At 44.5% G+C, this 13,059-nt stretch overlaps 1 protein-coding gene across 5 annotated transcripts in view; it reads left to right on the plus strand.

The window, feature by feature from the left end:
- Positions 1–615: 615 nt before the first annotated feature.
- BLNK (B cell linker) overlaps positions 616–13,059 on the plus strand; it is a 57,240-nt gene continuing 44,796 nt past the window's right edge. For all 5 annotated transcript variants that reach the window (XM_040992396.1, XM_040992394.1, XM_040992397.1 and 2 more), the window contains exon 1: positions 616–809. In XM_040992396.1, coding sequence (XP_040848330.1) covers positions 763–809 — 47 coding nt within the window. In that variant the 5' untranslated portion in view covers positions 616–762. The remainder of the gene's footprint in view (positions 810–13,059) is intronic.

The raw sequence follows: 13,059 nt of genomic DNA on the forward strand, positions 1-13,059 counted from the left end.
CCTCTTTGCCAAGGATCCCTGGGACCTCCCCCGAAATGACCTTGTCCAGTTTGCCCAGCCTTTTTAAAGTAGCTCTCTGGGAATAGAAGGACTGTAACTCTCTGAGCAAACTGTTATCAACTGTGTCACTGCCACCCTCGTATTTAATGAAAACCGAGTCGGTGGAGTATGTGTGTGTGTGTGTGTGTGTATGTGTGTGTAAAGGAACAGAATGGAAAATGCCATTTTCAAGGAAAGGTTCTGTGAGTGGAAAAGCTCCTGGGTTCTATTGCAAAGGGGCAGATCTTCCTTAGAGACATTGGAACAGACTGGATCATTCTGCCTTCTTTCCGGCCCAGGACATGGCTGGTGACAGCAGCAGCACCTGTGGAAAGCAAGGCTCATACAGGCTTGGGATAAGCAGGAAGAGTGAGCAGCCAGAAACTCATCCCGATTAGCTTCTGCAAAGCTGATTATGACAGGAAGAGGACAGAAAGCAATTGTGTGCCCAGTAGGTTTCACTATTAAAGTTTACACAGCATGAAGTAATCGGTCAAACCGGCTGGCTCCCCAGATCACATGACTGTGTAGAAACTTGATTAGGCGCTCAGGCAAGTTTTACTTCTCCTGGGAGCGGGGTTTTGCCAGCAGCCCGTGCGCTCAGAGATCGGGCTCCTGTGACGCAGCCTGGGACAGAGGCTTTGCCGTGCTGAGCCCTCAGGGCGCCAGCAACTGCTCAGGCTCCCGCTGGATGTGACGAGTCTCTTAGAGTTACCGGGAACAATGGACAAGCTCAATAAAATCACTGTCCCTGCCAGTCAGAAGTTGAGGTAAGATTTCCCCCCACCAAACACTTACTCTTCTCTTCCTCTACTTTTGTTTTTTTATCCCACTCTTGCTGTATTTCAGCAATGTTGAATTCCTGGAATACTTGACCAGTTCCAAGGAAACGGGTGGCAATTGGTACACAGAAGTGGCCTGAGTTTCTAAAGAAATGCGTAGGAACAGTGAGCCTCCCCTAGCTGGCTTGCACCAAGCTTAGAATGAAGTAGAAAGCTCTACGGAGATTTAAAAAAAAAAAAAAAAAAGAAGGAAAAAAGGCAAGGCCTTGGATTGAAACTTTTCCAAAGGAACATTACTCTACACTGCATGCATGCTTATTTTATTGTTACTATTTAATTTTAAGGATAGTTTTATTTCTGTATTTTACAAGTATCTAACAGTGTAGCAGGGTCCTCGTATTTGTCTTCCCAATGCCCTCAGATCACTGTAACAATTACTTATAAAAAGCCACTTAGAATAAACCAGAAGGGCATGAGTCAAGCAGCTGCGGGAAAAAGCGACTTCCCAAATTTTAATTTTTGAAGTTTATTTTCTTTGCTTCATCATAATGACATCATGGATTTTGGAGATGGGACATTTTAACTGTTCCAGGAGTGTTTGATATTCCAGCTAACTTCACCAGTTTTTCACCACATGATGATCTGTAGCCGACTGGTAGTCACAACTAATTAGGAAATGGAAAATGGGCATCTTGGGGTTGAAAATGAAGAAAAAATAACTTGGACGTGGCAGAGGGCAACCATGTACAAGCCAGAATACTGGTGGAAGGAAGGAAAGAACTCTTGAAATCATGGAGGTAGACACAGTTGAGATGGATAGTGACTGAGAGTTGTTATGTAGTGCATTAAGACAAATAAGTGGGCTATAGATGTTGTTTCAGAGGCAGGTTGAAATGAGCTACTGGTGTGGCATCAGCAGCGGTTGCTGTCAGCCATTTCGAGGCATGGTGTTGAGTGAACAGCACGGTGAGCACTGATGGAGATGAGGATGTGTCTCAGTCAGTCTTGTAGCTGCTACACCCTTAGGAGGACATGGAGGAGGGAGGCAACACAACGGACATGGCGATTGACTCAATAGGTGCAAGAAAGAACTAGGGAGACTGGGAGAGCATTCCTGGAGGACATGCTTCAAGAGCTGGGCTTTGAGAGGCAAGGCCAATAAGAAGAGTGAAAGATGTGCTGTGTGCTGGGAGGAAGGAAGGCAGAAGTTGACACTCAAAGTGAGACAGCAATGTGGTCCAGCTGTGGGGCAGGAGGAGAGTTTTTCTGCACACAGGGGCTGTAGAGTGGACTATGTGGGACCTAGAGCCTGATCGGTTTTTGTGGCTGTGTAGAGTGAGACCCACTCACAAGGGACAGTGAGCAACCATGGTAGCAGGCCAGCAGGCTATGTTGTTAGACCTACTGGTTTAAGAGAAATGCACAGGACAGATTGGAGGAGAAGGGAGCCTAGAAGCAGGGGTATTAGTGTAAGCCAGGTGAGGAAAGCTTGACTAACTGCAGCATCTAGAGTTACAGATCTCTGCCTGGGTGCCACAGTGAGAAAGGAAAGAGAAGCAGGTGACACATGGCAAGGAAACAAACAAGGAATGGATGCAGGACTTCTCTCAAATGAAAAAGAGAATTCCTAAGGCCCTTAACAGATACATTCTTTAAACTAAAGCTATTGTAAACCTAGAACTTATTCCAGGAAACCCAGATGGGACTCTAACTAAAAGCAATAGAGTGTAAATTATTTTATGATTCCTCTCTCCGGGAACAAAGTCCAGCTTGATCACAGAGTTGTTGAGAGGCAATGGACAACCATAGATTATAGGGAAGAAAACCAAAATTATATTGTGGATATCATACACAACACTCAGCTGCTTAAAGTAACTTCTCTTTCTCCACGTGGTTATATAATTGTCTTTACAGAATGACCTGTTTAAGTAGCATGTGCACTGTTGACGTGTAACTTTTCAAAGAAGTGAGATTTCAAACAAATAGATATAAAACTTCATCTTAAATCTTTTCTGTAAATAGGAGGAATGGCAAGGTGGCAAGGTATTCAACCCCTCACCCCATGAGCTGTGTCCTCTTCCCTTATTGGTTAATGTCAATTCAAAGAGTTGCCTACCTAGGCAATTATTTAACACTTGAAGACAGCATAATTAGAGAGCTCTGTTGGTATTCTTGAGCTTAGCCAGTCTTACATGGGAATTTGCTCAAATTCTTCGAGTAGGAAGGAATGCCCTGATCCTGGATGCTGAAGGAATGATGAACAGTTTCAACTAAGGAAAGGAAGACAGGCCTTCTCAAAATGAAGGAGATGGTCACAGCTGGATATGGGTAATGACCCTGAGAGTTTCTGTGTAGAATTGAGACAAAGAAGGTGGCTTCCTTGGTGACCACAGAGGTATGTGAGATGATTCTCACTTTTTTGCCCCATGTGGCACCACTATGTGAAGTAGGCTTCTATGTTGGTAGTTCATAGGCTCCCCTGTTCTTAGCTGTGCTTTTCCCTTGCTTTGATAATGGAATGATATCAGAGAGCTAGATTCTCAACCCTTGCATTATGAACAGTCCTATAATCATGAAAATTGCACACTTAGGGGTGAGCATTTCAAAATTCACATTCAATATTACTGAGATCATTTCAATATTCACTGAAAACATTCTTCCCACATTCTATTTAAATTAATTTTAAAAGTCAGTTTTAATTTCCTAATTGACTTGCCCTCTATTTTTATTTCTGGAGCACATGCACATACCCACTAATTTTTATAAATAGAAAAGGTCTTTGCCACAAGTGTGTGCAAATTACCAATTTCCAATATTACCTTACTTGTTAAAGAATCATTGATTTTTCAGTCAGACAAACCAATGTTTGTCTGATTCAAGGCAAATTTATTTAAACTCATTGGTCCTATTCACCTGTAAGATAAAGTGGATCACTACAGTATCAATGTCACAAGGATAGTGTGTTAAATAGCTTGCTATTGACAGGTGAAAACCATGTGACAACATGATCCTGGCACATTGTAATTAATGGATTTTAAATTAGCATTTACAGATATTATAACTCTGGAATTGTGCAATTGCTTTTCTGTTTGTAAACAAAGGACTTTACACTCATCTTTGATAAGTTGTTTATTAGTTTCACTTCTTCTTTCTGGCTATTTTGATGATCACATCTATTGATTCTGACAGCTGTGACATTTAGCTTTGTGTGGGGTGCAGGTGTAGCAAACATCCCTTGTCTGTCTTCATCTAAGACTGTGGAGCAGGACAGAGCCCTTTCTTGGGTTTCTGGGTCTCACTTCCCAGGAATGTCATTTGACAAGTGCTAGGATGTGCTTTCTCTTCTCAGGTCTTGGAATTTCCAATTGGGGTTCCCAATCCCTTGACTTTCCAAGTCTTCGGAATAATTTCACCTCCTTCTGTCCTTTCCACCACCAGATCTTTCTTTTTCGCTCTCTTTCTCTCTGTTTCAGTCAGTAGTATCACAACCCTTAACTCTGACTCATCCTTCTCTCTTCAACTCCCTTACACCCACTCACCTACCACGCCCAATTTTTCCTCTGGGAAACTTGCATTATTTGCCTTTTTGTCTCCATTTCTGCCACATCAGCCTGCCTGGGTCCTCATCTCTCCTGCATGCCCATCTATAAGATGAACTTGGACTCTGCAATTCCTCAGGCCCCTTTCAGCTCTGCTGCTATATTAGAGACCATAATATATATAATATAATATGATATAATATAATATAATATAAGCCAAATATATAGATTATATATACCATAATATATAAAATAATATAATATATAATAATATATACCATAATATATGTATATGTATTATGGTCTCTCTATATATAATGTCTTCTATAGATACCATTGTATTCCATGGCCCAAAGGAAATATCTATGAATATATATAGTGTCAATATAATTGGAGTCCAGAGGGCTGACTCTAGCTACCAACTATTAATTGTGAGTCCTGAAGAAGTCCTTCAATCTGTTTAAGCTTTAATTTAATCAACTGTCTAATGAAACTAAAGATATCTTCCTTACAGGCTTATTGTAAGGATCACTAAGACTGTGTAGGCTGAAGTACACAGAATAGTATTTGCCATTTGGTCAGTACAACAGGTAAATAAAAAAGCAAACCCAACAACCAGTATGTCAAGCCCACTCAGGTGAGTGCTTGTTTGCTGTCTCTGCCTCTTCCATTAATGGCTCTGACTCCATTGTAGTGGAGGGACAAGCAGAGCAGGGTGCTGCAAACGAGAGGCACAGCATCCAATGGCAGACAAGATAGGCACCCCAGGTAGTCTGGCTTCCCATTTCTGGGAACTGCCTATCTGAGCCTTCTTGTGTCACATCAATGGGTAGATACTCAAAGAAATCCATGACTTGTAAGTTCGATCCAATGGCCAAATTCTGGATAAAGCTGGACAAGTCCTGGAGCAGAATGAGTTGCCCTGATACCATAACCTGGTACATTGTATAAAAGACAAACCTAGGAGAGGAGGGGAGGGGATCTGTATTGGTCCGTCTTTTGACATCTTCTCAGTCAGTGGCCACACAGCATAGATAGGCAACAGTTCTCCCAACAGCCAGGACAGTGTTCCTGAGACAGTGGTGCATAGTTTTTGAAACTGATGGGTGAGTTTAGAAGGTATAATCTTTCTTTTAAAGAATCTATTCCAGCTCTACTATGAAGCAATTCACCATCTTCCCTCCTATCCTCATCCAGAGCTCAGAAAATAGGTTCTGTGGCTCTCCTGTGTGTGTGTTATGGATAACGATGGAGAAGTAGATGTAAGAGCTCCAGGCTGTTGTGGAGCTGTTGACTGTTGAATTCATTCATGCGGGATCCTAGACTCTGCCTCTAAGTTAACAGGGCTGCAATTCTCTTGCCCACTATAGGGACAGTCTCATCAAGAGACTTGGCCACTCAACCTATGCTCTGTTTCTGAAGCACAGCAAACATAGAGGTTGCCCCTCTGCTACTGGAATTGTGATTAAATTCCATCTGGTCCCTCTAAAATCTCACAGATTTTGGGCCACTCTGCTTCTTTACAATGGCATTGCTGATTCCCATTTATTCTATCGGTTATGGACATTTAGGCTCTCAGGGAAAGCTTTAGTTTTGTCATTCTGTGTTATTATTGGGCTTCTTGGCCTGTAGCAACCAAGCATGTGATTAGAAGGTAAAAGGATGACACATCTGCTGTTCCAGAAATGGGTCCCACCTGTTGATAGGGTGGAATCCCAGCCCGCATCTGAGTGCCTACTGGGGTATGACTGGCTACTATGCTCTGGGCCCCTCATGATCTCAGGGCTCCCCAGTACTGTTGTAGGGCAGCAACTTTCTGACTGCACTAGTGGCACTCGAGGCTGGATGGCCTGGCCTGCAGGGGAAACTCCATTTTAGGAAGTTACACTCTTGGCTGTGTGTCAACCCTCCACCTTAATGCTGACTCACTCGGTTTCCCATCCCTGTTCTCCACCTGAACATGACCAAACCTGTCCTCCTTCACTTCCACCCTCCCAGCTCCACAGCTGAGAGTTCTCTACTCCCCAAAGAGTTTCTCTCACCTTCTCCTCCATTCTGAAAGTGAGTCCACCAGTAGCCACACCTTCAGGATGATTTTTTTGTTTTGTTTTGATATTTTCTCAACTCTTTTCAGCACCATTTAGGACTCCAGGCCCTCTAAATGACCATTTTCCTTGGTCTAACATAGTTGTGTCAGTGCTTAGTTCAAACTCAAGGCAAGGAAGCAGCATGAAGAACACATGGTATCTCCCTTCTACACTACCTTCTCCATTGACCAATTACATTCCTCATTACCTAGAAGCATCCTTATCTCCCAGGAGGTAAGCCAGGGGCCTTGGATCCATTCCACAGTCCATCCCTTGCCACATGCAGCAGAGACCACCGAGCTTCCCCAGGAGGGAGGGTGGCCATACAGCTGCTCACGTCTCCATGGTCCAGTGCTTGGCTTAATGCTCTGTTGTTGTAGTGGTCCCAGAATTCTTAACAGTTTTGAACAAGAGTCCCTGCATTTTCATTTTTCACTTGTACCCCAATGCTGGTCAACAGTTCCCTGAACTGTGGCAGCTTGCCCTGAAATATGTAGACACACATGTGTCAGTGAAACATGGAGTCCCATCTCGAAAGAACCTGAGAAGTCATTGCCTCTCCAGCCTCCTTAGGTGTCAGGTAGGAAAGCTGAGGCCCACAGCAGCAAAGCCACTGGTTCCAGCTCTCACCAACAGAGCTGACCCTAGAGCCCCACCTCCATGTTTGCCTACAAGGAGGGAGGGGAGTAGACACACCCTCGCATTTTCCTCTCTCTGTGTAATTGACCAGCCAATGCAATCACCAAGCTTAGTCTGCTTGCATATATTTCCTAGACTTTTTTTTTAACTAAAAGGCAGACAAATTACTATTAATAAATCCCACGAAGTTCTATAGAATCCACACTGTCAGTGTTTCAGGTTACTCCAAGATTCCAGGCCTGAACCTGACTTCCGTGCCAACTCAGGCCTATTTGGTATCATACTGCTATATACTTTTCAAAGAATGCCCCCACAATAGTTCTTGTCATGAGGATGAGCTATAATTACAAAGCACAGAGCTGGGCTTGCATACAGACTGAGTGTGCTGCATTAGCTCAGTGTAATTTCATGCTGGGCTTGCATAGTGTGCTACCCTAGTGCAATGTAATTTCAGAAGCACCTCTGGAGGGTGGTTTGATGGAAAGAATGTAAACTCTGGAATGAAGCTGATAGGCTTAAATACTGTCTCTGCATTTGTGTCTACCTGCCGCACAGAAGGGTTCATCAAGAGCTGTCAGCTGAACCAATAGAGTATAATTCCCAAAAGTGGTGATAAGGAGGGAAAGGAGCTGGGGGATCACCCCAGTTGACAGAGTTCCCTGGTGAAGCTGTATCCCTGGGAACTTGAGCAGAGGATAAGGGAATGTGAGTTCAACCATAGACCAAAATGCCCTCCTCTGTGCTGCTGCTGCTGTGGGGTGTGTGTGCGTGTGTGTGTGGTTTTTTCCCTTTACAACCTCACTGGATTCCAAGTGTGAAAAGTTGCAGTGGGAGCACTATTTTTCAAGCACATTGAGTGTGTGAACTCAATACTGTACTCCAAAGCAAGAAAGGGCATCCCAGCACATGCAAGGCAAGGACTTTGGCCGCTAGGCTACCATACCGGGCCCTCAACAATTCTTAATGTGACCAAAGCAAAAGCATTTGTTTGAACACCTTAAAATTCACATTAAAACAAACATTCAATTATAAATAACGTGAACATAGGTTTCCTTTTGCAGGGATGAAATCTTGGAGATAGAAAATACCACTAAGTTTAAATGACAAATCCAGATTACATATGTCTAGCCATGATAAAATACTGACAATGAAAGTATTTACCATGAATCAGTATATTCAAAAATCAGTGTTTTCGATCATATTTTTAGAAAATTATATGTTGTTTCAAAGTTTTCTTTAAATGTATTATTGAGAAACATTTTCTGGTATTTTTGAAGGATGACAACAGTACCTTTCATCTCAACCCTTATACATAAAATATTCCCAATATCTTTTGAAACTAAAATTCCAGGAAGGCTTCCGGCTTTGATCTGGCACAGCCCTGGCCTGGCCAATGCGATCTTTTGGGGTGTGAGCCAACAGATGGGTATCTCTCCCTCTCTCTGTAATTCTGTGTCTCTCTCTGTAATTCTGTTCTCCAAATAAACAAATAAATATTAAAAAGATTCATATTAAAAATAAACAAATAAATTCAAAGTCTAGGAAAAAGAGTTTAACTGAATCACACTTGTCCAGTTAAACGGGAAATACCATCCCTCAACAATCACTCTTCCTGAAAATACATCTGCACTTTGTTCTGCAGAAATGGATGCCCAGACAATTAGGTGTCTATACGCTATCACCCCTTGCAGGCACAGCAAGGTTTTTGTTTGCTTTCTTGTTTTTTGAAAGGTAGATTTTACAGAGAGAGAATACCTTCCATCTGTTGGTTCATCCCCAAAATGGCTGCAATGACCAGAGCTGAGCTGCTCCAAGCTGAGAGCCAGGAGCCTCTCTTCCAGGTCTCCCACATGGGTGCAAGGTCCCAAGAACTTGAGCCATCCTCTACTGCTTTTTCAGGCCATAATCAGAGAGCTAGATCAGAAGTGCAGCAGCAGGGACACGAATTGGCACCCATATGGGATATTGGTGCTACAGGGTAGAGGATGAGCCTCAGTCAGGTTCTTTGTGCTCCAGCCATGGAGTCATTGTGTCAGAGGACACAAAGTCTTCGAACATACTCCTGTTCCAGGGTTATCTTTACTGGATTTGCTGGTATGGTTAGGATAATTTATCTGTCACTTCCTTTTACAAAATTATCGGCAGCTGACTGTTTACAGACATGGGTTCTGCTTGGTACTTTTTGCTAGGGGAGGAGAAAATGTGCGTACACCCATCAAGATTTCAGTCAAGCACCTGTGAAGAATAGTGAGCCCATTGCAGTCAGACTTAGCGATGGGGCTAAATAAGAGACCACGGGGGCTCTTGCGCACCCAGCAGCCTCTACCTTTGGGGAGGTCTGCCTTGGTAGTTTCATTAAAAAAAAAGCTTCTGTTAACCCAGGTCCTGGGTGGGCGGATGAAAAGGACCAGTAAACCCTGCATGCTGAGAGGAAGGGAAGTGCTGCATCCCCAGGGACCCAACCCCAGCTCTTGGACCATGAAATCAGGGAGGGCAAAGGCTGTGACCACTTCTGTCACATCAAGTGGCAAGTAAGTCCTCTGAGAACTTCTTTCTGGGAGGAAAAACCACACACACACACACACACACACACACACACACACACACACACACACGTCCATCCACTGGAGCCAGGAGCTGACAACACACTAAAGGGCTATCAGCAATCCAGTGCCTTGAGCCATCCCTGTTGCCTCCCAGAGTCAGCAGAAGCCAGAATCAGGAGCCATACCTGGGAGAGGAACCAACCACTCCAGTGTGAACTCTTTGGAACCTACCTGCTGCATTGGACACCCACCCCTTTCTGGTTATCTTGTAAAGCAAGGTCAGCTTAACATCTTTCTTTCTCAGCAGCCTGCAATCCTGTATCTTGCTACACACCTAGTCACCTCTAACAGAGTAAATGAGCAGAATTTTGTGAAAGATCAAGGGTGCTATACCTTTACCCCTGGGAAGGCCCCAGCAGTCATCTACTTCTAAGCAGCTCAGCAATTCATACAAGCCAGACTACCACAAACTATTTGTAGATCTCAGTAAGAAAAAGAATCATGGAAGTAGGAAGTGGGAACTTGAAGAAACTTGCCAATGACTTTCTGCATGTCCTAGGTGGTTAGTAACAAGTTACCATGCTGTGAGATGCCAGTGTGGCAGTGGGCAAGACCCTCCACTCCAGGACTGTCAGGTGACCTTTCTGTTCAGGGTGTTGGGGAAAGATACACAGAGGTGTGGGCTCCAGCCAACTGCTCTGCTCAGTCACCCCATTTGTGAGCATGTTTCCCCAGAGCAGTTCCACCACAGTCCCTCTTGCTGCCTGTGTACACTGTTCCCTCTCTGTCTCTCATCCCTGTCATCTGTGCCTTTATCTTTCCTCTCTGCTTCTCCCAAGACCCCGTGTTCTCCTCTAGCAAAGTCTGAAGGGGAGAACCAGTCTCAGGGCATATACTGGGCTGGAGGAGGGACTAGCTGCCATGTCCACAACAGAGAAGAAAGTGTCCAGAGGGAAACGGAGGGGGTGACATTTGTCACCTACTGTGGTCTGGGACAACAGTGAAATAAGGGCACACGGGCTCTGGACCTGACGGTGGCTCCCAGCTCTGTAGGATCAGCCAGTGATTCAAGCTCCTGAGCCAGGAGTGCTCATCTGTGAACAGGAAACAGCCACCCCAAGGTGAACTTGTAACTCCACCGAACTGTACACTGAGAGCTGGCTAAGAGGATGACTCCTGTGGAAGATGTTAGAAAACTGGGGATAATAACAGGATCTGCCTCGCAGAGTCGTCGTGAGGGTTAAATGAGCTCACGCAGGCAAAAGGCCTGGCCCCCAGCACCAGCTCAGTCAGCACTGCTTTGTTTACTGTTGACTCTCCAGGACTGAGCGCCACCACTCTGGCCTGTGGCTGAGAGGTGGATAGCAACTTCCTACCCGGAAAAAGCTTTCCCTCCAACAGGAGACTTGGGGAGTGGCAAGTGTGGAAAAGGAAAGAATAGGGCATGATTGAAAAAAAAAAAAAAAACACTGGGGTCCCTAACTAAACTAACCGTGGGATAATGGCAAAATGTTCCTGGAACTTAGTTTGCTCCCTGGATAGAAAAGGAGGTCCTGAAGTTTCTTTTACTTCCAGATATCTGTAACCACCGTAATCACAGGCAGACCTGGGTCTGGATTTACAAGCTCTGTGGTTTACAACCTTTTTGGGCCTTCACATCTGCATCTGTGAAACGCAGTACAGAGTGAGAACTTGGCCTTGGGTGGCTTATCCCATGGTGGATGGGACTGTCCAGACTTCTGTGCCAACCTTGCTGTGGGTCCACTCTCCAGAAGGAGGGAGCCTTGGGTGTTGAGTCTACAAGTCTAAATATAACATTACAGATGCCACAGGAAGGCCAAACAGGAGGAAGTAGACATGAGCAAGCAGAGCCAGACTGGGCAAGGCTGTGGAAAGGGCAGAGAGGGGAAGCTGGGCCCTGGAGGTCTGCTGTGTACAAGCAACAAAACTGTCAAAAGAGAGAGAAAGTGTTTGCATGCCCAACTGCTGGTTCATACCCCAAATGCCTGCCAACAGCTGGAGCAGAGCCAAGGTCAAAGTCAGAATCTAGAAACACAGTCCAGGTCTCCCACATGGGTAACAGAAATCCAGTCACTTAAGCCATCACTGCTCCCTCCCAGGGTCTACATCTGTGGGAACAGAAAGCTTGGAACCACATCCCGGACTTGAGTCCAAGCATTCTCATATGAGGTGCACGTATCTTAGTCAGTAAGCCATATGCTTGTTCCTCTGATACAAGATTTTTAAAGTCAAAATGAGCACAAAGAAATGCAGGCTGAACAAGATTTTAACATCTAAAAAAAAAAAAAAAAAGACAGGACCAGTTCTTGCTGGTTTGGAAATGGTTTGTGTGTCCCCACAAGGTCACAAGTGGGGAACTTGGTCCCTCCAGCTCTGGTATGAACCTGAGGGAGGTGGGGCCTAGTGGGAGGTCCTGTGCATCAGAGGAGAGTTCTTAGGGGCTGCTTGTTTGTTCTCCCGAGAGTTGTCTAAGAAAAGCCACAGTTGGCCAGCCCAGCTCCAGTGTGTCTCTGCTTCCTGGCCCATTGTGGGCCCTACGTGAGTTATCATTCTGCCCTGTGCCCCATGCCACAGCCTGAACCTACACCAAGCCGTGTGGACACTCCTCATGCTCTCTCGTTATCATGGGCTAAAACAGGCCTCGCCCAGACCCAAGACCTGACTAACAAGGCCTTTGTCTGTCCCTGTCCATCTAACCTCTTCTTTGAGGCAACACCTCAAATTCCTGCCATTCTCAGTCTCATTAGGCCTCAGGCATCCCAGACAGTTTCACTTCTGGGTCTATTCACTTTGCCCCCACTATTTAATGCCGTTCCACTCTTTTAAACTGACTAGTGATAAGAAATTATGCATCAAAGAGCAAAGGAATCTCAAATCTGAAGATCCAAGGATGGCAGATTTCAAGCCCCATTTTCTTCTTCTTCTTCTCCTTCTTTTAAATCAGCAGTTGAAATACACCTGTGTTGAAATTGAATAACAAGGTGGACATTTGGTGCAGCAGTGAAGATGCCATATGGGACACGTGCATTGAAGTGGCTATATTCAAGTGCACACTCAGCTTCTGACTCACCTTCATTCTGATGCAAAGCCTGGGAGGCAGCAGGTGCTGAGTGAAGCAGTTGGGTCACTGCCATCATGTAGAAGACCTGGATGGAGGTCCAGGATCCTGCTTTGGACTGGCACAGTCTCAACTGTGGTGGGCATTTGGGGAGTGAACCAACAGATGGATGATCGCTTTCTGCCTCTCTCTCCTCTCTCTCTCCTGTTCACATAGTTTAAAAAATTAGTAAAATTTTCAAATAAAAATTAATAACAAAAATATACTATAAAATGATAAATAGGTTTATAAAAAGAAATCCAAAGTTCATAATATTAAATCATTAAATATGAAACATAATGATGATCA

The sequence above is a fragment of the Ochotona curzoniae genome, unplaced genomic scaffold (genome assembly GCF_017591425.1).
Source record: "Ochotona curzoniae isolate NIBS_2020 unplaced genomic scaffold, NIBS_Ocur_1.0 contig_66, whole genome shotgun sequence".
Classification (NCBI taxonomy): domain Eukaryota; kingdom Metazoa; phylum Chordata; class Mammalia; order Lagomorpha; family Ochotonidae; genus Ochotona; species Ochotona curzoniae.